The sequence below is a fragment of the Uloborus diversus genome, chromosome 4 (assembly GCF_026930045.1).
Source record: "Uloborus diversus isolate 005 chromosome 4, Udiv.v.3.1, whole genome shotgun sequence".
NCBI classification, from domain to species: Eukaryota; Metazoa; Arthropoda; class Arachnida; order Araneae; family Uloboridae; genus Uloborus; species Uloborus diversus.
In genome coordinates, this window is record NC_072734.1 from 68,830,409 (window position 1) to 68,853,773 (window position 23,365).

At 33.7% G+C, this 23,365-nt stretch overlaps 1 protein-coding gene across 1 annotated transcript in view; it reads left to right on the forward strand.

Moving 5' to 3' along the window:
• The first annotated feature begins 353 nt into the window (after window positions 1-353).
• LOC129221625 (microsomal triglyceride transfer protein large subunit-like) overlaps window positions 354-23,365 on the forward strand; it is a 94,531-nt gene continuing 71,519 nt past the window's right edge. The window contains exon 1 of the mRNA XM_054856149.1: window positions 354-488. Coding sequence (XP_054712124.1) covers window positions 452-488 — 37 coding nt within the window. The 5' untranslated portion in view covers window positions 354-451. The remainder of the gene's footprint in view (window positions 489-23,365) is intronic.

Sequence of the window (23,365 nt, forward strand, 5' to 3'; positions counted from 1 at the left end):
CGATGTTCCAAAAAAAAAAAAAAAAAAATCACGAAACTCTTTTAGGCGAAACAGTTCAAGTTCGTCAGGTAACGGAAGTTTCCATTCTAGCAACCCTAGCTCGAAACGCTGGGTTAACGATCAAGAACGATTTCTTTACGCTCTCGATGTTACGCTATTTCCACCGACTCCGAGCTCTTCGTATCTCCATGCGATCGACGAGAATTAGAAGTTGTGATTACAGCGCGAAAATATCGAGACCACGTAGGGGCTAAAGTTCGCAGGTCAGATACTTTTTATTTTCCAAGAGAAAAAGGTCAATTCACCAATTCACTCCCGCTTCTTCCGCCGGCTGGAAGTGGGCGCTCTAAAACCACGTGCTTCATGAATGCAGCTAATGACATAATAATTAAAAAACTGTTTTGATTGCGAATTTCCATCGCCACCTGGTGTAAATATTTTGGCCAATAAAATGTGGATTGCTCTTTCAATCATTTTTTCTGCTATTGGTAAGTACTACATTTGATAATTTATAATTTAAAGATGTATTTCAGGAATCTGGCAACAGTGTTATAAGTCCGCAAAAAATTAAACTGCTTTTGTTTCATTGCTTTTCACTCGAAAATTTTTTGAAAATGTGTGATTTTCTTTAAAATGTGATACTTTAAAAAATTAAGTTTATTTTTGAAATCAAGAAAACGACGCAGTTGACGTGATTTCATTGTTTTCAAAGTTTTCACCCCCTTTTCTCAAATTACAAACTTTTTGATATTTTTAAATTTATTTCACTTAACAAAGTCTAATCAAAAGACATTAAATAGAAATTTTTTTTACATGAAAAATATAAATATAAGTGCTTTGTTAGATGATTTTGATTTTGACAGTCGATAAACGCTTCTCGAAATTTCATCTTCGTGCAAATACTTAGTTATTCATTTAAAAAGTATGCATTAAAAAAAAATGTTGCTGAAATATTATATATCTTTTTTCAGGCTGTTAGCTTGACGAAAATTTTTATTTCATTATTATTATTATTATTTTAAATGTCTTTATATAATTTGTGCAGTATCCGTTCAAAATTATCTGTGTATTTTTAGCATTATCACGAAAAAAATATCTTTTTCATTGCCTGACACTCTCCGAATTGGAACCAAGTTTGTCAGTGTTTTGATACGTGTTAAAATAGGAGAACATTTCCTTATTTGCTTATTGGGAGAATTTTGCGATTCTGTAATTCAATCGCTTTGCTTGAGAATTGGAAGATTTTCCAAGAACTTTAATATATATATTATGAAGGAAGAGAATACTAGAAGTAAAGTATAAAAAATTATAGTAAAATTTCGATATTAAATGCTGTCAAACTATTAGACGGCATTGAAAATCCGCCGCTTGTTGCATTAAATGAAACTAAATCACAATTTGCGTGGAAATTTGCTTACGTGATTCAGGGATGTAAGGAATTCTTTCTTAAGGAATTATTTCTTTTATTTAAGTTAAGCAATTTTTAGGATGACCAGACCCTCTACCAATGGCGGATCTAGCCGATCATTTTGGGAGGGGCCATCCAAAATTTTTGAACGAACTCTCGAGAAACATTATTAAAATGAATGATTCTAAAGGGAGAGTGAGGGTGTTTGGAATCCCCCCTTCCTAGAAATATTTTACCTTAGAGGTTCTAAAAATCTAATTTAAAGCGATGGAGGATTCGTGAGCTCTCCCTCCGAAACATTTCGAAATGAAACCCATAAATACGCAAATTTAAGCTCTCTTTGGTTTGTGAGCAATAGGTGACTCTGGGGGCAACAGCATTTAGAGAACGCCCAAGTGTCTAAAATTGGAACCAAGATATGATGTAAACGAAGGAGCAAAATTTTAGAAATAATAGTTATTTTTCGAAGAGAGAGATATTTCTCTCCCAATTAAGGCCTAAATTTCTTTAAATGCAAAAATCATGTGTTAAAGTTTGGTTTTTTTCTCATAATATTTTCGTTCTTTTTTTTTCTTTTAAAAAAAATCCTACAATCACAAGGCTTTGGGAGGGGCCATGGCCCCCATGGCCCCCCTCTAGATCCGCCCCTGGGTGGGGCTGGGGCAAACCAGTCGAAGCCCCAAGAATCATTCTCAAAGCTTGCAAGCGCGAACGCTAACAGATGGAAAACTTCTAATATTTTATTAGCGATATGAAAAATGTTTTAGAGATTTAAAATCTGTTTCACGCCCCCAATTCTTTGTTTTCTGTTGTTTTTTTAACTGAGATACAAAACGTTATTTATGAATAATTTATTTTTCGGTGCACAATTTTTCTGGGGGGGGGGGGCAAGCCCACCCGGCCCATAGTGACGAGCCGCCCCTGCCCTCTACAAAACAAGAGAAAAATACCCGTAGAAAGAACTCCCTTAAAAATTGTGCCCTGAACCCCTCTCCCCCTCAATAGGCACTCCTGAATGTATGCATGACGTATGGGGGTGATGTCACACTCTGAAAGGGGGGAGGGTTGTGTAATTGTGACTTACAAAAGTTAGGAAGTGCGAAATCCCACATTTTGGTTGAAATAAAAATATTTTCTAGAACAGTATAACATGACATATGAAGAAGAAAGGGGTGGGTAAGATGACGTCTGACAATTAGTAACAAATGTGTAGAAAAAAAAATAATAAATGGGAGAGTCACAGAATGATAATTTTACAGGAGAGTGGAAAAACTTTTATCTAGCCCATGCAAAGGATGGGACGCGCGATGTTTTAGTCCTGGTAAAAAATTGAAAGGGATTCCTTATTAAAAATTACGTTCACATGGCTCGATGCGGAATAAGCTTCTACATACTACAATGCACTAATAAACGGAAAATCGCAATTTTTGGACTTACGTCAGTCTGGCTCTGAGGTACAGAACTGTGGACAGCCTTAAGTCCACTGGTTAGACGTGTTCATTTATCTGGCTCTGAGGTACAGAACTATGGACAGCCTTAAGTCCACTGGTTAGATGTGTTCATTTATCTGGCTCTGAGGTACAGAACTATGGACAGCCTTAAGTCCACTGGTTAGACGTGTTCATTTATCTGGCTCTGAGGTACAGAACTATGGACAGCCTTAAGTCCACTGGTTAGACGTGTTCATTTATCTGGCTCTGAGGTACAGAACTATGGACAGCCTTAAGTCGACTGGTTAGACGTAAAGCCGCTATATAGACAGGCCGACGCATCAGCTTAAGTTTAGCCTTTTCGGATCGGATTTTTCATTGTTGCACTGCCAGGGTTACCATAACAAAGTTTCGGATTTCGCCAAATTTGCCGAGAATAATACTTTATTTAATAAACAATTCACGTGCCGCCAATAATCGCTCGCAGTGAGCAATCACCAAACTCGATTACTCGCCAGAAAAGACAACCACTCAAACACGCGCTCCGATCCAAAAAGGCTGATCTTAAGCTGATGCGTCGGCTCGTATATATAGGGGCCTTAGTTAGACGTGTTCATTTATGGTATTGCTGCAATTTTTTTTTTCATTTATTCCCCCGTAAAAACCCCCAAGAAGAACCATAAATGTTCTCCGCGCTGCTTATTTGTTTATTTTTTTTTACATTACACACACATATGCATAAAATTAAAGGTCATTTAATTTAACGCCATATGTCAAATGCTGCAGTTTTTAACGCCATTATGAATTCCTAGAACTGAAATCAGGCTTAAATGTTTATTTGTGGGACAAACTACCCCATTCATCAACCATATTCGGTAGCGTGTGCAGAGAAATTTTGGGGCTCATCAGAAATTCTTTTACGCCCTCCCCCCTTTTCCGCCTTCATAATTTTTACCACTACGTCCCTGCATATATTTCACCCCTCATTTTAAAAATCTCGGGCCCGGGTCAACAGGTGTCCCTTCTTCCCCCCCCCCTCCAACCCCTCCCCTGTGCTCGCCCCTAAGTGTACAAGTAGCGGAACGTGCTCTGACGGCAGGGGCGGCATTCAGCATTTCGTTTGGGAGGGTCGAGTTTCTTAAGCATGAATTTCCTCAGTATGTTATAAAATACATGTTGGTTAATAGGAAATGATGAGAAAATGGTTTTAATGTTAAGAATAATTAGATTTGTTAAGAACAATTTAAATTTTTGAGACCGAAGCTTTTAATTTATTTTGTAATAAATAATCTCACAAAATATCTCGAGACTAGTTTTTATTTTTTAGCAAATTTTTAATCTACAATTTTCGGAGTCAGGAAGAACTGAAAATTGTGTTACTATACTTAATCAATATCCGGTGTTTTGCTTTATTGCCAGTTGCCAGTACACCTAGTAATGAAGGTCTTGCTTGCCTCATTGCGCTTCGAAGGTAATTCTCTAACCTCCTGAGACACAAAAATCATAACAACTGACCTGATTGAAACAGTCGAAAAACAATGGAAGTAAGAAAGTTGTGTTAAAAACACATTTCTTTCAGATTCCTCTCTTTAAAATAAAAAAGAAAGTTTTTTGAATTGGGATAGTATTTATTTTTTGTCATTAAAAAGTATAGTCGCAATTCACAAAACAATTCCTCTTCCCTCATGCTATAAACTTTACTTATAAGTATAATATTTTCGTTTTCGTTTTCTACACCCGAACTACATAATATTGAACGTGAACCCAAAACCAAAGATAAATATACCTCATCAAATCTTGTCTCAATTTCTCATCAAATCTTGTCTCAATTTCTCATTAAATCTTGTCTCAATTTCTTGAGAAACTGAATTAATCGTTTTACCCAAAATATTCATTTAATATTTTAACAACTTCATGTTGGTTTTCTCACTTCTTCTACATGGGTGTGCAGTGAAAACTGTTATGGAAAGTTCTGTCACAAAGTTCCACACTTGATTCAAGTATGCATTAGTGAAAAAATTTCTAACAGTTTCAATTGTCAATCTAAGAATTAAGATTAGCGCATTGAAGGTTTTTTGATAGAGCGTAGCACTGTTCAAAAAATGCTCTGCAGTACAAATAAAGTAAACAAAACTTCAAACGAAGTCATACATACTAAAATGGCATGAGATTTCCTATCATTGAAAAGATCGCTTTCCAGTAATTCTTCCAGGATTGAAGTAACTGCTTTAAAATTATCAAGAAGGGCTTTTATAGCTTTAACTTTTGAATACATTTTGTGTCAATCAGATTGTCAAGTAAAGAGCTTCAAGATATATTTGTTGATATGCGATGTTTTTTTAAAATAGCACTCTTTACAAAACGTTTCTATGAAAGCATATGATACATCAAGTTGCTGAAATGTGTTTCTAGTACAAGGAACCACTGCACACTAACTAGCTAAACATTAAGTTATAATATGAGCACAATAATGTATGTAAAATGACAAGGAGTTTATCGAGCAGTCTCACTATACTGTGCGGGCGTTTCATTCAAGAAAAATCATCATAACACAGAGCACACAATTTGAAATATTTAACCTATCTGAAGAGATTATTTTTTAATGGAAGGCAAACAGTTATTATGCGTCAGTTTTTTCTGTTCTGAAAAGGCAGGCAAATGATTTTCCAAGTTATCTAAACTGAATTTAGCCATTTTTTATTATTCTTAGCAAAACATTTGGGGGTGCGACGGCCCCCTCTCGCCCCCTCTCCTATTTTTCGCCCGTGTCTGGCGGTTCACCTAAACAAATGTGTGTTCTAATGCGTGCTAGCCCTCTACGCCCAGAGCCTAATTTTTTAGGACAGAAATTCTCAATTTCCCAAATGGAACTAAAAATTGTGACGAATGATGATAATTTTGCCGAATGGAACTCTAAATTTTGCCGATTAAGGAATTTTTTGGGAGGTCACAGTAACCTCCCGTGACTTCACATCGGGAAGCTCGGAGAATACAGGGAGTAAACAGCGGATGATTTTGCGAGAGTAGGGATCTCCAGTTTCACTTTCCCGTTATGTTCTAGGGATCTTGACCGACATTAATAACCTAAAACTAGTCGACCCGTGCGGAACTCCGCACTGTGCTTCGAATCGCTTCATAAGGTATTTCGCTTTTAAGAATTTCAAAGGAAGAACATTATGAAGAAGAACCGAAAAAAAAAGTAAGCGCAGAAGAGAAGGCATGTAATTTAAAGACATCAGTAACAAAACCTCGTTAAATACAACGTTGTGATAATTTGATCATCGCTCACCTTTCGGTCGTACATATTTTCAATTCAAACATAAATATCATTAAAAGTGTGGCTGAGTAGTGACTCGTGAAAAAGCAATAATTGTGCATGTAAAAAAACAGGTTGTGGCAAATACAGTTCTGCCCATGTGAGCATCTGACGGGAAAAAAAGAACCATTAAAGAGATATTTATTAGCACGGATTCGAATTGGCGCCATTCTGATTAACAGCCTGACACCCCAACAAACCTAGCAATTGCGAATTCCTTTTCGAAAGCTATTCATTGAAGGAATGCGTAGTAAAAAACAGCAAAAAAGCTTTTTGCCAAAAAAAAAAATAATAATAATAATAAGATCATGCTTCTATGTTTTGTCATTAACCAGCATGATACGATTTAAAATTATTCGAAAAGCATGGAATTTGATTAAAGAATGACGAAGATCTCACGTAGCTATAGAAACAAACATTCTAGAGAAGTAATAAATTTGATTGAAATTAAGTGTTTTTATCTTTGAATATTGAACTATTTCACATAGAAGGTTGCTTTAACAGTTACGGCTTAAATGCCCGCACATGTTTCTCTTTTAATCGAAAACTTAAAATTCAAAACCAAAACCAGTTGAACTGAGTCCGTTTTTTAAGTGTAATTTTTCGAACGTAGACAAAATGTTTTTTTTTTTCCAGTAGAAAGCAGAGGAGTAGAAAATGATTTCTTGCTAATGAAGTTGATAATAATTTTAATGCTTTATATCGTATTCGCGCGAATAAAAAATTAAAGGTTTACTGGGTGAAACTCGTAGTTTTAATTTGGTGTAGCATTTTCTCATTTGTACAAAAGGTCGAACAGTGCTATTAGAAACATCTACATTTCAGCATACAATGAAAATGTTTTTCTGCACAAAAAGGATTTCCTTTAGGTAAATCTAATTTTTTTTATGCTTACATTATGCTGAGTGATCTGGATGTAGTCAAAGCTTAAAAAAAATGAAGAACACTCTTCGATTAACAGTCAACTTATCCGAATGATAACTGTAGCCTGCAAAAAGGAGTCGAAACACCGAATAGCATTCCCACTGCATTTATTTTATTACGTTTGTATGTTATGAGTACATGTAATGCGTAATACTAATATAAATTTGATATTATATCGGACAGCCCAAACTTGCCCGAAGTTCAGATAGTTTATAACCGATCGCTCTACCAAAAAAAAAATTATCAATTTAACCGAACAACTAACTCCAGTGCTTCTAAGCTTTATTAAAATATGAACACAAACACAGGCTATTTTTTTTTTTTTTTTTTTGCCGAAAGCGACGTAAAAAATGGAAATCTGCATTAGAACTTTGCTTTTAAAAAATGCATAAGAACTACAGGCAGCATCAAGATTTTGAAACAGCAAGGGGCGTTTTCTAAAACGTGATTTTTCGACTGTAAGTCTATTTTTCTTCATTATCCAGCCTGATAAGTTTTAAAATGAGAAGGGAACAATATATAAGATAAGATATTGAAGAAACATTTTTTTTATTCTTAAAATTTTTTGCAATTTGTTACCGCAGGCTGCTTGAACCGTTATAACTTGGATGGCAGCACGTGTTCATCATTTAACAGCATGGTTAAAATACAAAATAAATTGAACTATGCTCTTTTTTAAGCGTAGCTTTTCGAATGTAGTAAAAATGTGATAAGCTATTTGTTTTTTTGCAAAAAGAAGAAAAATTATATATTTTACCCTTCAAATTGAGGTAGTAATTTTTTTATTTGTACAAAGAGTCAAAAACTCATTAGAAGAATATATATTTCGATACACGATTTATTATTTTTTTCTGAACAAAAAACAATTCTATTGTAGTCTGAAATCTTAAACCTGTTACTTATATTTTCGCTTACATTATGCTTTAATTTTCTTACCAGAGTCAAAGCTTAAAAAGAAAAAAAAAACGTACAATTCCGGAGTAATTTAGCACAAAGTCACTTCAAGTTTTCATTTCAGCAAGGAGCGTTTCCTTCTCATATATTCTATTCCTTCATAGTCGTTATTCACTTAATTACGTGTTCATGTAATGCGCGATATTGCTTTAATTTTTTGTTGCAGATTATCCGGACGTGGGCCCGAACGCGCAGTCTCCTGGTTACGAAGAGAACGCTCTGCCGATCAAGCTATTCAGCCCTGTCGGTCGTAGCGCAAATTAAAGTTATAAGTTTAACCGAAAACCTCATTCTAGTTCTTTAAAACAGGTTTTTCGGCTGAAAAAAACAATTTTTAGACCGTGGGTCTATTTTTCGTCAGTAGCCAGCAACACAAGCTTTAAAATAAGGCGTAAATCAAAGAAATCGATCGAGAATTGAAGAAAATCTGGCGTAGAAACCAAAAACAGGCTACAGAAATAATATATAAGGATATCTCCAAGCTGTCTTGTCGAAATGACGTCGTGCTGAATGGATAAAAACTACGTTCATTTTACTGCAACATGTACACAATGAAACCTCCTTTTTAAAATTAATTCCTCTTGTGGAAGGCAAAATCGATTCATAGTGATCGCTTGGGGAAAAAATATTATGATTGAAAAGAGTGAAAGAAACAAAGAACTATAAATATAATATTTAAATTTTATCTGAATTCAGTGTCAGTTTCATGAAGGACAACGAATTCAGACACAAATTTTTAGCATCAGTGAGGAAGGGGGAATAGTAAGCTATTTTTAGAAACTGAAGACCAGTTTCTCAAAATATTTGAAAACATTCAAACACGTGGTCTTTTTGACCGCATCAGCGGAATTAGAATTTGTAGTTATATTCATATCTGCGAAAAAAGATGCTTTTTTACATTACGGAAACTTTGTCGAGTTTGAAAAGGGAATTTATTTAAAAGTAGTCATGGCACGTTTGTGCGTTACATTATGCTTATTTTCATTCTTTTATTTATTTTAGTCATTCAATTCGAAACTTGATTTGATTTCTTTTTATAATCATTAGTATGGGAACAGAATTTCTAAAAAAATACTGCTTTTGTATCAATAATCGATCTTTACTAATAATAAAACTGAAAGTCTGGATCTTTGTCTGGATGTCTGGATCCCTGTTATCTGTGAAGCGCATAGTTCCTAGCCTAGACCGTTCTGCCGATTTTCATTTAATTTTTGTTATTATTGCTACTAATAAAGTTGAAAGTCTGGACCTCTGTGCCGCAAATAGCTCCTAGACCGTTCGGCCGGTTTTCATCAAATTTGGCACAAAATTATTTTGTTGCATAAAGGCAAAGGTTGCTAGTGGGCATTTCGGCCCACAAGGGTGGGCCGAAAAAATCGAAATTCTGATGAAACCTTTTAGAAAGGATTTTGTAAGATAAAGTACTAAAATATATGTCAGCATTATGGCAAAAATTGTAAATAAATATTTAAGATTTATATATAACGAGCAAAAATACACGGCGTTGCCTGGGTGAGTAATAATAATGAGAAATAATCGTTACTTGCATTTGTTTTCTGTTTTAAGTGAAAGAATTTATAACACACCTTTTTGACGTGATTAAAAATCGAGCATCTTCCTTACTCAGAAAACAAAAATAGCAATAAGTATAAAAAACAAAATAGTATTGATTTAGAAACGAAAGCACGACATTTAAGCATATACAAATTTGAGGAATTTCCAAACTAAGAAATTAATCTTCACATGTTTAAAAAATTGATCTGTTAATACAGTAAAACCTGTCAAGTTGACCACCCTTGTAAGTTGACCACCTGTCTATGTTGACCGCTTCGTCAGGAACGGAATTAGTCCTATCTCATATAATGAAGGAAAACCTCTGTAACTTGACCACCTCTCTATCTTGACCACTAATGTACGCCAAATTTGATTGGAGTATTGTAGAAAACCCTTTGTAGGTTGACCACTTGGTTTATTTTTTCAACTTTCTTCAGCAAATTATTTTATCTTATTATTTATTTATTTATTATTTCTTTCTTTCTTTTTTTTTTTTGATAGCTTTCCAAAAATGATTTTAATGCTTTGATGACAGACTAGCATTTTACTAACTAAACAGCAGCATTAGGCTTATGCTGCTCTTTATTCTCCAAACTTGTTTTCCGTTTGTTGTTCTATTTGAGATAGCTTTTTGTACTCTGTTCAATGAAAATAGGTGTCAGTAGAAAAGTTCAAAGAATTTTCTTTCAGTTGCAATATGTTGTGGCAACACTGGAATTGTGCTAAAAGGAGCAGGCCCGCATCTATACATTTTGGGCACCCACAACAAAATTTGTAGGGCCCTCCCTAGTGGCCAGCAGTGTCTATTTGTAAAGTAAATAAGGTTTAGTACTAGTTTTTTTTTTTTTTTTTTTTCAATTTCTAGAGCCGTTAGCTCCTTTACGGCCGCGGGCACACTGCGGGTACGCAGATCTGGGCTTGCTAATGAGTAAAGTTATATGTTTCTGGTGCAAGGGATTAAGAGACAGTTTATTTTAATTTTGCCTTTATGAATTGGGAGAGTCGCGCTGATTGCTCTTTGTGCTATAAGATGTACAAAAAAGGCTTGAAAAAGAAAGTTAGTTGAACTTGAGATTAATAAAAAGTATGAAATATTATATTAAAATTAATTGAAAATGGAGAAAGCCAGAGAAAATTAGCCGGCACATATGGAATTTCTAAAACTACAGTGTCTAATATAGTTAAAAACAAGGAAAAAATAACAAAATTATTTGAATAGTATTTTTAGTTATTGTTTCACTTTCAATAATGTTAAACAATGAAAGCGAGTTGAACAGAAAGAATAAGGGTGAGTTACTCAAAAAATGAATATATGGTGCAAGAAATGACAAAAAAAAAAAAAAAAAAAAAAAAGAAAGAAAGAAAGGAAAAAAAAGAAAAGAAAAGAAAATCATTACCGCCCTTTATGAGTTGACCACCTGTCTAAGTTGATCACCAAAGTACTGCACCGCGAGTGGTCAACTTACACAGGTTTCACTGTACTTTTTTTAACATGGAGTCTAAAACCTTCTCTGTATATGGCTATTGTGTATATATATATATATATATATATATATATATATATATATATATATATATATATATATATATATATATATATATATATATATATATATATATATATATATATATATATATATATATATATATATATATATATATATATATATATATATATATATATATATATATATATATATATATATATATATATATATATATTTGTAAACGTGATCTATAATTTTAAATACTGAGAATTTCAAAATGGGGCCTTTAGTCACACTGTGAGCTAAATATCTAATCTTTGTAATAGATCATGTTTAAACTCCGTGAGTAAAATCGATCTTCCCCTTTTCTTAATCGTTATCTAATCCATTTTCATCTGGTGTCTCACTGCTACACAACCTTTGTCCTTTTTCCACGTTAACTGTTTACAACACAAGTTCTTGACTCTGTGCACTGGCTGCAGATTTTGACCGATAGCTGACTTATTTGCTGAGGTAAAACTCTTTGAAAAAAATATTTCCAGATTCTAGAAACGAGAAATTTTCTTTGCATAATTTTGTACGCCACTATATAACCGAAAGCCGACAATAGGTGGGGAGGAGCCGACGTTAAAAGTGGTGCAGTGGTTAGACGCTGTGCTCTTACTTCCAAAGGCGCAGGTTCAGTCCTAGCTCCAGTCGGTGGATTCTTAAGATGCAGAAAATCGACAGTGTTCATGTCGTATGATTATGCGGCATGTAAAAGATCCCTTGAGCATTCATTTGGCTTAGAGTCTTCTTGGCAAAATTAAATTCCTTGAGCGATTTCGCATCAAGTAAAGACTAGGTGGGGATCCTGGTAAAGATCTGGCAAAGATCTGGTGGGGAAACTAGGCTTCACAATTTTCGTGGCAAAAGCATCCGCCGATAGTGGTGCTGCATCAAAGAATGGATGCTATTTCAGATGAACCCTCTAGGTCTGCAAAAGATTGCCTCTAACGCAGCCCCGTTAGAGAAAAATTAATTGAAAACTTCGTTCGAACCCTTTTATGCACACAAATGCTGAATTATTGTCTATTTCTGTTTGATTCTGCCTGTTGCTTTCTGAAATATAGCAGTCCTTGATAGTGGAGAACACGTTCCGTTGCCCCCCCCCCCCTGAAGGAATTGGCACCAAGCACTAGTGGGCGCCAATTCACATGGGGGCACTCATGAGTACCAAATTTGTCTGATTTCATGGAATAGTTTTGAGCTACAGCTACCACGAAAAAAAGCCGGTTACATACATAAGACAGATTGAGAGACGTTTTCCAAGAATGGTCAAAATATACTCAGCACACCCCCAAAACGGGCAAATCCATCAAAATTCGAAATTTGAAAATTTTTACGAATACAATTACTTTATTTCTACCAAAAAAAAAAGAGTATTCAAATCGAATAATTCCAACAGTAATTATATAAGGTTAGGACCGAAACATGTTCACATCTTTGAAAATTTTACTTGCATATTGTTTCAATTATAATTAAATTTCCTATTTTGATCAACTTATTATTATTGGAAAATTCAAAAATTACTTTTTTAAGTTTCGAATATGCTTTAAATAGTTCTCTATTAAAAATATTGAAATTGCATATCGTGTTTTAATAGTTAGCATTTTTTCATGTTTTCGATTTTAGCCTTTGTATGTTATTTAAATATGCACTTAAAATACGAGTTCTTTTCTTTTGTTCAGCAGCTGAAATGCTCAGATAAGAGAAAAAAAGTGAACTCACGGTCAACTACAAGCTTCAACTACAAATATAATCGGACGAATTTTTAAACACTTTTATTATACTTGGACTGATTGTCACGGAGTATTCTGAGGCTTGATTTTGCTTATATCTCAGCAAAAAGACTACTTACAGACTCCTTAGGATTTCACTAAATGATTTGCTTAAGGTACAACTTAATGCTGAAAAATTAAAAATCTAAAATAAAATTATTATTTCAGTTAGGATGGAAAACAGCAATTTATGTAATTTCCCTATTAAATGTTTAAATATAAAACCCATTGTTACAAATTTCGTTGCCTTGCAACAGTAATGTTAAAAGCAATCATAATGAAAATTTTGAATCAGGCTTCTCTGAAGCAAGTATGAAATTAGCAAGCATAAATCCTAGAGAGGTATAAGGGTTAATTTTTAGTGCCACTGCTTAAAGTTTTAGACACGCATATAGTAGGTTTTTCTCCTTTTAGCACCGAGCATTTATATGAAAAAATTAGGTGAAGTTTCGTGATGGTAAAATTGTTCTATTTCTGAAATACATTTACACTAAAAAGAAAGAAATAACAGATTTTTTTGAAAAATACTAAGCACTTTTCATAATGCACTCTAAAGAGCAAAAAACTTTTCTGGGTCAGAAAGGACAATTTAAGAATTCCTGTAGTTTTCAAAAATTCCAAGAAAATGACACCATAAACGAAGAAAAGTGCGGTTCTAGTCATTTCAAACCAAACTTTCCCAATAAGAAAAATATGCATGTCTCAACACTCAAAGCTATGGTTGAAAGCTAGATAATGATAAGAAATTCTCTTCATGACTTGAGCCGCACTTTTCTTCGTTTGTGGTGTCATTTTCTTGGAGTTTTCGAAAACTACAGGAATTCTTAAATTTTCCTTTCTGACCCAGAAAAGTTATTTTGCCTTTTTGAGTGCATTATGAAAAATGCTTAGTATTTTTTTTTTAAATTCTGTTCTTGTTCGTTGTATTTTCAATTCTTAATTTTGAAAGCACGGCAGTTGTGTGCAATTAAGAATTTTCTAAACTAAATGTACTTAATTGAATGCATGCAAAATTACAACTTTCAAAAACACTGATTATTATCGTCTATATACATTAATTGAATTCAAAAACTAATTTTTTCGAAGCGCTTGCGCGAATCGCAGTTATATTTCATTTAATTAAATTTTGAAGCGTAAACACTCTGTGACTCTATACGTTTTTCAGTGTCCTAGGCTAATAGAATGCACATACCCTATCTTCAGCTGCCTGAAACACATGAAAATTTTTTTCGCGGTTCTCCAGCTGGCATCGTGATATTTTTACCTTTCACATATTACTCAGAGTTCTTCTTCACGTAAATAATAACAAAACAGTACGAAACATAAACTGGTAGCGAAGAGAACTTATTAGTTTTTTTAAAGAAAGTATAAAGAGACATTTATGCATAATTTATTGTGTATGTCACTCAGTAAGAATGCATCTCATATAGTGGAAGAATTTTTCAAATAGGTGCAGTGGTTCCGGAGATTACCTCGAACATATAAACACACAAAAATCCGCCCTCTCTCTCTTTATAATATTAGTATAGATAAACAAGTGTGCTGACTTTAAATTGGATAAGTAAAACATTTTTATATTTTTTTGTAATGGCAGGTAGCTAGTCAACTATTTTAATCCTTTATAACTTCATATTTGATTGGTAAATGTACCAAATCACAATTAGTTATGCTTACCCGCTTTGAGCTCCCTGGTACGGCAAAGGGTTTTTTTTCAAATATTTGTAAAGTTTGAAAATAAATAAATATTGGGTTTGAAATAATTCGAAAATCACTTTTTATTTTGAATTTCAAGAACCCTGCTAGGAAATAAAACCGAAATTGTTGCGATCAAAATACAAAAACTACAATTTTCGAGCGTTCTTTGAAAACCTACCCACTTTGGGCCAAACTTCCCTATATAAAACAGGAAGTTATAAGGTAATTTAGTTATTGCTACTTTTCTCTCTCTCTCTCTCTCTCAAAAAAAAAAAAAAGGAACCTGTTCTTTAATGTGTATGGGATGTTATTAGTACTACCTCCGCTCTCTATATCAATGAAAGGTCTTAACAGTGCTATTTAAATAACTTTAATAATATTTCCTTCAAAAAATAAATAAATAAATAATTAAAAACAGGTGTTGAAAACATTTTAAATTCCATAAGTAAAGAGAAAAGCTGTGGTAGGAATCCATCAGGTCATACTAATTAATAAACAAATCAAATAATCCTTTTAACTAGAGACGTACCGAGTATTCGGTAACTACTCGGTACTCGGCTTACTCGGCCAATTTGCCGAGTACTCGGTACTCGGCCAAATTCTGATCAGATACTCGACCAATACCGAGTAGTTGCAAAATATTGAATATTGTCCAAGACAGATACTAAAATTTATAAAAAAAAAAGAGCAAGCATTATATTCTGCAATCATTTACAAATAAAATTTATAAGTCAAATTTAAATTTTGAGAATAATGAAGTTTGTCATGCTTCAATGGAATAAATCTTTATTTTAATGTCCCCAAAGTTAAAAAACTTATTTATTAAAAGTTATGCAAAAAAGGTAAGTTTAAAAATTATAGAATTTTTATATTAAAAATGGATTTTTGCTACAAATAAAAATTAGTTATAAAAAATATATAAATACCTCTGCTTAAAAAATAAAAGAAAATAAAACAACGTTAAAAGCACAGTGCAGGAACACTGCAGACACGTGTTTTGGCGTTACAAGGAATTCCTTTTTCAATGCACAAAATGGGAGCTCGTGGATTCAAAGGCATCCGACAAAAGTCGGATTTTTTCTGCGAATGTCTTTACATTCTTTAGCTCACATGTTACGCACTGAAAAAGACGTTCCTTGTAATGGGGGGGGGGGGGCAGAAACACGTGTCTGCAGTGTTCCTGCACATTTGTTTTATCTGCTTTTAAAAATTATTTATGTTTGGCAGACTAGAACTATAATTGATTGGTATACAGTGAAACCCCTCCTAACGGGCACCCCTCAGAGGTGGATACCCTTCATATGTGGACAATGTTTCATTCCCCAGTTCCAATGCAAATAACATTATTAAACCCCTGTCCCGCGGACAAAAAAAAATGTCCTGTTAGTGTCCTCATTAGAGGGATTTTACTGTAATTTGTTATAATTCCAACTTTATTAATCATAACCTTTATTTATTTATTTTTAAAAATATTTTTTTTGTAAAATTTTTTACACAAATAAAATTTTTTAAATGATGCGTAATTAAATTTCTGCAGGAATTTAGTTTTAAAAACTATTAAACGGACAAGGAGGTCTATATTACTATTTTCGGATTTTTTCGTTGAATGTCTTTACATTCTTTAGCTCACGTGTTACGCACTAAAAAAGACGTTCCTTGTAACTTGGGGGGGGGGGGGGGGCAGAAACAGTTGTCTGCAGTGTTCGTGCACATTTGTTTTATTTGCTTTTTAAAATTACTAATGTATTGGTATAATTTGTTTTAATTCCAACTTGATTAATCATACCTTTTATTTATTTATTTTTAATTTAAAAAATCTTTTTTGTAAATTTTTCACATAAACAAAATTTTTTAAATAATAGGTAATTAAATTTCAGCAGGAATTTAGTTTTTAAAACTATGATATGGGCAAGGAGGTCTATACTACTATTCCAATAAGTTCAAAATTCATCACATGTGTGTCGGTGGTTCTTCTTAAAACATAATTGGTACTTGGTAACTCGGTCGAGTACTCGGTAACTCGGTACTCGGCCGAGTAGTGAAAGGCCGAGTACTCGGTACTCGGCTACTCGGCCAAAGTGCTACTCGGTACGTCTCTACTTTTAACGTAATCATCTCTTTCTCTCTCTCTCTCTCTCAAAGAAAAAAAACCTAACAAACAATAATAGAGAGTACAATTTTAAAAATTAATAAATAAAATAATCCTTGATCATCAACTTTTCTGAAAACTTAAGAGGAATTGATATTATCTTAAAAGCTTGCTAGGTTGGATTACATTAACAAACTTTTTTCTCTCTGCAGAGATTTGTAGCATCAACTTCTCATAGTTCTAAGATTCAACTAAAAAGCAGTAACATTTATTAATTGATAGAAGCAATTAGAAAATTATAGCAAATGCCAAACACTAAACTACTTAGAAGAAATAAATATATTTTTCCAAAATGCTTTTGACAATTTATGGATTTGTATTGCATCATCACATACTGTAACCAACTTTTTTTTTTTTTTGAAAAGAATAAAATGAATTAGCGAAAAACAAAAAAAAAAAAAAAAAAATATATATATATATACCAATGCAGTTAGCTACTATACCTACCCCCTAGCTACTATAGCTACTATACCCCCTCTAATACCCCTACTATACCTAAAGAGGGCATGTTTTGATTCAGAGTAAACAAATTTATACTCGGTGGATCTAAGCTTGTTCCTTTAAAGTTCAGTATTTTCTTTAAAAACCATCAATAATTTGATTGATAATTCATGGATAGGCGACGAATCATAAGGGGGGTAGTTCGCAAATTTGCAACACTTGCCTGCAATCGTTCAGTGAAAATAATTCATCTTGACACTATTTGCAAACGATCCCTAACAATTCCTCGCCTATCCAAGAATTGTTGAAATTCGGTTCATTAGATCGCTGATATCTTTCCAATTTCAAAGATATTGAATTGGAATTTCTTATGAGTCGTAGGATCTTCTCAGGTTTTGAATTGGGCTGTTTCCTTCAGTTAGAAGTATTACTTTTGATCACTGAAGTTGATAGAATGAGCAAAAAAAAAAAAAAAAAACATGGAATTTTTTTTTTCATTTTTCCAACATTTAATTCTAATAAATATTTAAAATGTCCGATTTTTCAAACAAGGTGTGGTCTTTATGACTTCACAAGTAATGTACTTTGGTGCTCATTCCACTGGTGCGCTGGATGTTTACGCTTGCTGTCTACCGCGTTTCCAGATTATGATAATTCAGAAGCGAATTAAATATTACGTTCTATGCATGCTATCAATCATATCATTGCCACTACATTATGAGTAATGAAGCGAATTAAATATTGCGCTCTGCGCCAATGGCATTTCATCCCTTGTGATGTCATGTGCAGAAGCATAAAAAATGAAATCGAATCTGCGTACCAATTAAATTAAATGTTTTAAACTACGAAATATTTAAAAAATGATCAAATCATATGTTTTTGAGCATGTTTTATCAGAAAAAAATACTTTTAAAATTTCGGAAATGACCCCATTATGAAGACTATAAATTGCCATCATTCGCGCATGCGCAGTGAAAAATTGATTGCTTTGAACGTTTCATATTTGATCAAATTTTCAACTTTCAAATTTTGGTAATGTACTTCTCTTGTAGGCTGTCAAATTTTCTGAAAGTTTGTTAACATTTGATGGAAAACTTTGCATGTTGTGAGCCAAAAACATGTGCGCAAAATTGGTATTTTTAAAAGAAATGCTTATCTTCTTGAATATAAAAGTGATACTAGCACGAAAATATAAAAATAAATTCTATATAGTATGATATAAACCTATTTCTGAAATTTAAAACTTATTCTCAGCCATTTACGATGAAGGATGATCCAAAAACGTTTGCTGCTTTCTCAGTTTGCTGCTGGTCCCCTAAATGCATGGGTAGTTTAATTTTTGTAGGAAAATGACAGCTGGAGCTTCCAGTTTATGTGATGAAAGTTACAGAGCAATTGATCTCTACTTTCTCGAGAAATCCGTAAAAATGAATTTTTGAAAGTGTTCCAACCAGTGAGGTGGATCGGGTAAATATCAGTGAGTAGGTAAATATCTTTTGGGTATATAACGATAGGCCAGGGGGAAAATTTTTTTTTTCTTTTCTAAATATGAAATAAAATGTGTAAAATTGATGTATACATACATAGTATACAGTTTATGCTATTTTTTACTGAAAATTTTGAAGAAATTATTGAAAATTCAATCGTGAATCGACACACTTGCAGTCTAAAAATACGCGTTGGTGGTTTAATTCATCTTGCACATTTTAAATCCAAAGATGCAAGGAAATAGTCAAGCAATCCAACCTACTTGATGATTTACCTTTTGTTTATGAAGGTGAAGGACTGAAACTTTTGAAATTAGGCAGTGTTCAAGTGAAAGCATAAAAGGATTATGCATCATACTATTGCGGAAAAATTAAGAGAGCGTGAGTTTACTAGTACGGTGGAGATGTTTGTGAGGGTACATGTTCATTTTAAATGCATCAGTTAGATCTACTGCAAAGAACTTTCAGTATTTTCAGTTAGATTCACAATAAACAAGTTTTAACAAATCTGACAGAGTGGCTAAGCTCAAATATAATTGGAAACAGCAACACAGTGTTGCCAGAGTGGGGGAATTTTCCCCATTTTGGGGAAATCTGGTGCTCTCTGGGGGAAATTTTGGGGGGAATGGGTTTTGAGGGGAATTCTTTGGAGAAAATTTTTTTTCTTGGGGAAAACCTGGGTGAAAAAAACTTTTTGGAAAAAATTTTTTTTTTGTATTTAAATTCGCGTCTTGACATCTGGTAGTTCTATTGTTTGTATTAACCAGCATTGGTTTAGCTTTGCTCAATTTTATGTAATTAGCATTTTGCATTATGTGGAGTATTATGCTACGAAATTGCCACTAATTGTTCTGCGTGAGTAACTAGTTGATACGTTAAACAGGCAAAAATAAGTCTGATGAAGAATGTTCTTGGATAAATATATACAAAAATCATTGTTTAAATATACATACAGAAGCAGAGTAGTAAATGCGAGTAGAAAAAAAAATGGCTTTTTCTTATCTCTCGGTCAGGCGCTTGTATTAATGACTAGTGGCACCCGCATGGCTTTGCCCGTAGTAGAAAATTAAAAGGTGTTTTGGTTCCCCTGTATATTTACAAGTAATGCATGATGAATTTCTTGCCAATTGGCTTGCCCGCGTTACGGTTCCACATTATGATAACTTGGTAATTCAGTCGTCCATTTTATTATAATTTTGCTCGGGAAAATTTTCTTAAAATTGGAATAGATAAAGAACAAAATCGAATTTTCGAAAAATCACTTCGAGGTGCACACCGTCATGCTGCAAACTAATTCTTTGCCAAACTTCATGAAAATCGATCGAACGGTCTAGGTGTTATGCGCGTCACAGAGATCCTGACAGAGAGACTTTCAGCTTTATTATTAGTAAAGATAAAAAAAGATAAAGAAAACGAAAAAAAAAAAAGCGAAAATGTGAAGAAAAAAAAAAAGTTGGGGAATTTTATAAGAAAATTTGGCTATTTGGAGAAAAAAAAAATTTCATGAGACAAAAATATCAGAGGAAAACGATTCATTTTATGAAAATATTAGTGGAAAAATAATTTTTGAATTTGGGGAATTTTGATCGAAAACATCGCTTTTTCGGGAAAAGTTGGAAGGGAATTGGGGAAATCTGGATTTGACCATCTGGCAACACTGCAGCAACATTACAAAAGGGGATACAAAACAAAAAGAACGAGCTGATGTGTGCATCACATGAGTTCTTTTTACACAAATTTGATGTTATTTCCCCACTAGCGGTACCCGCATGGGTTTGCCCGTCGTTGAAAATTAAAAGGTCATTTGGTTCGCATTTATATTTAGAAATAATGGATGATGAATTTCTCGCCAATTTGCTATGTTCATTTGCTCGTCCATGTTACTGTTTCACGTTACGATAATTTGGAAATTTACTCGCCCACGTTATAATAATTTGCTCGGTAAAATGTTCTTAAAATTGGAATAGAAAAAGAACAAAATCGAATTTTCGAAAAATCGCTTCGAGGTGCACACTCTCATGCTATAAACTAATTCTGTGCCAAATTTCATGAAAATCTGCCTAGCGGTTTAGACGCTATACGCGTCACAGACAGACATCCGGACAGATATTCCGACAGACATCCTGACAGATATTCCGACAGACATCCGGAAAGATATTCCGACAGACATCCGGACAGATATCCCGACAGACATTCGGACAGATATCCAGGAAAACTTTGAGCTTTATTATTAGTAAAGATTATTGGCAATTTTATTGTGATTCAATAGTTTACTCTCTAAATATAACCAATAGTGGCCAAAATGAAACCAGATTAAAAAAAAAAAAAAAAATCGCGAAATTTGTCGCCAAGTTGGCGACGAAGCTTGACCACCAAAAGACTGGTGATATATCGCCAAGTGCTCGCCAAATTATAACACCACTTGAGTTTGCATCGAAATTAATAATGATTTCCCTCAAAAAAGGTGCAAAAGACCCCTTTAGAAACACTCGAATGCAACCAAAAGGGGAGGTGCACAATTAGACCCCACTAGGAGTCTATGTACCAAATTTCAACTTTCTAGGGCATACCGTTCTTGAGTTATGCGACATACATGCGCACATAAGTACATACGCACATACATACGTAAATATGGATGTCACGAGAAAACTCGTTTTAATTCATTAGGGGATCGTCAAAATGGATATTTAGGGTGTCCATACGTTCTTAGGCACTTATCCACGTGCGGTCGGGTTGAAAAATAAACTCAACATTAATTCGGAGATGAGCAAAATGGAAATTAAGATCGATTTTTGGGTGAAAAATTTTTTGCGAATACAATACTTCCATTTTTTACTTCCTTTTACAAAAAGAATTTTCTTATGTTTACGATTTCGCCATTTACGACAATCAACTCACTTTTTAGAGGAAAATAATGAAAACTAAAATTATTTTGAGAACCTCGAGAATACCATTACGGGAGGAAACAATTTCTATTGCTCAAAGCAATCTAAGACATATCGACTGCGTCCATAAATACTCATAAACAAACCTGCCTATGTTTACCAACAAACACACGTGGAACGCAATGGTTTACCTTTTTCTTTAATTTATAAATCACCGCAAGGTAGCATATTCGAGCGCTGGAGTTCCGAATTATCCCTACAACTTCGGGTAAAGTTCACCTTGTGCAGCTTTTTAAGGTTTTAAATATGCTGCAAAAATTGAACAAATACTATGACACTTCTTCGATGAGATACTCTCAAATTTATATCTTTTCTTTAAAATTGGAATAAAAATCTTGGAAACTTTTATTTCTGGTTGACTCACCCACGTTTTATTTTGCACGCCTGACAACGTGTATACAAAATTTCACGATGATCGGTTGAGTATTCAAGGCGTGAAAAGTTAACAAACAAACAAACAAATTCACTTTTGCATTTATCTTAATATATAAAAATCTTCTGTGCGGACGTTTGTCACTATAAGGCTTTTTAAACGGCTGGACCGATTTTAATCAAATTTTTTGTGTGTAATTAAGTTGTGGCAAGCTTTCGAAGCGCGATGGATCGAATCGGAAGCGTATTCGCAATATTGATTATTTTAATCGATTCAGGCTAATGATCAACTCAGGCAGATGTAAAATCGTTATCAAAAAATGGTTTCTTCCCAGTTTTTCCGACATTTCAAATTTCCTCCCCCCTTTAATATATCAAAAAGGATGATTAAAACTGAAAAACGGGGGAGGGGATGAAATGTCGGCGAATTCAGGCAGATATCCAAAAAATCACGCAGTATAAATCAGGAAAGCATTTAAGAGTGTTAAGGAATTTAGTACGGGTAACTTTTAAAAACTCCAATTCGAGTGAGGTCAACAATTCTTAAATAAAGTCAAACATTTCCCTTATAATCCTGATCCCCGTCAAATGGTGTCCAACGCTATCTAAATTATTGCATAGCTTCTTGCCAGAAAAGGAATGGAGCTCTGGTGACGCATGTCCCTCCTGAACAGATAAGGAGAAATACGCCTTAAATTGTAAAGGCAATACTATTCCCAAAAGGGTCAAAAGTCACAACGAATACTGAATCTAATAACGTCCTTTTAGAGTGAGAGCATCAAACTTTTTAAAATCCTCACCAGAAGGAAATCAAGTGTTTCTAACAATCGTCAACGGTCCTGTTTAAAATATCAAAAAGCTCAGAGTAAGAACAACAGTTTTTTTTTTTATTTAAGTTCCCATTAAAAAATGTAAAGTTTTTAAATAGTACAAAAAACTTCACATTTCGGAAAGAAAAACATCACTAAAGTCTCTATTAGAATGGTGATATTAGCGTTTTCAAATAACATCGAGGGGGGGGGAGATGAAAATGGATTTGGCGGGTGAATTTACATTTCAAAAGTAGTTTTAATTGTTTTTGAACGCGTTGTTTAGGTAGTGTCCAGTCAACACAAATAAATAAATAATAATAATAATAAAAAACATTATTGCATCAAAGTTGCATTAAAATGGATAATACAAATCCTTTTCGCAACACCAACGAACTATATAGGGGACAGTCACTGTCTAATGGCGGATGAAAAAACTAAAACAAACGCACGTGTTAACGAAGAAAATGCTAAAAGTGTTGTGATTTTTGTTCGTATGTATGATTTCTTTTTGTTTCATCCTCTATAAATCAATATTTTAAGTCCTGAGGATATTTTGGCCCACGTAGAAAGA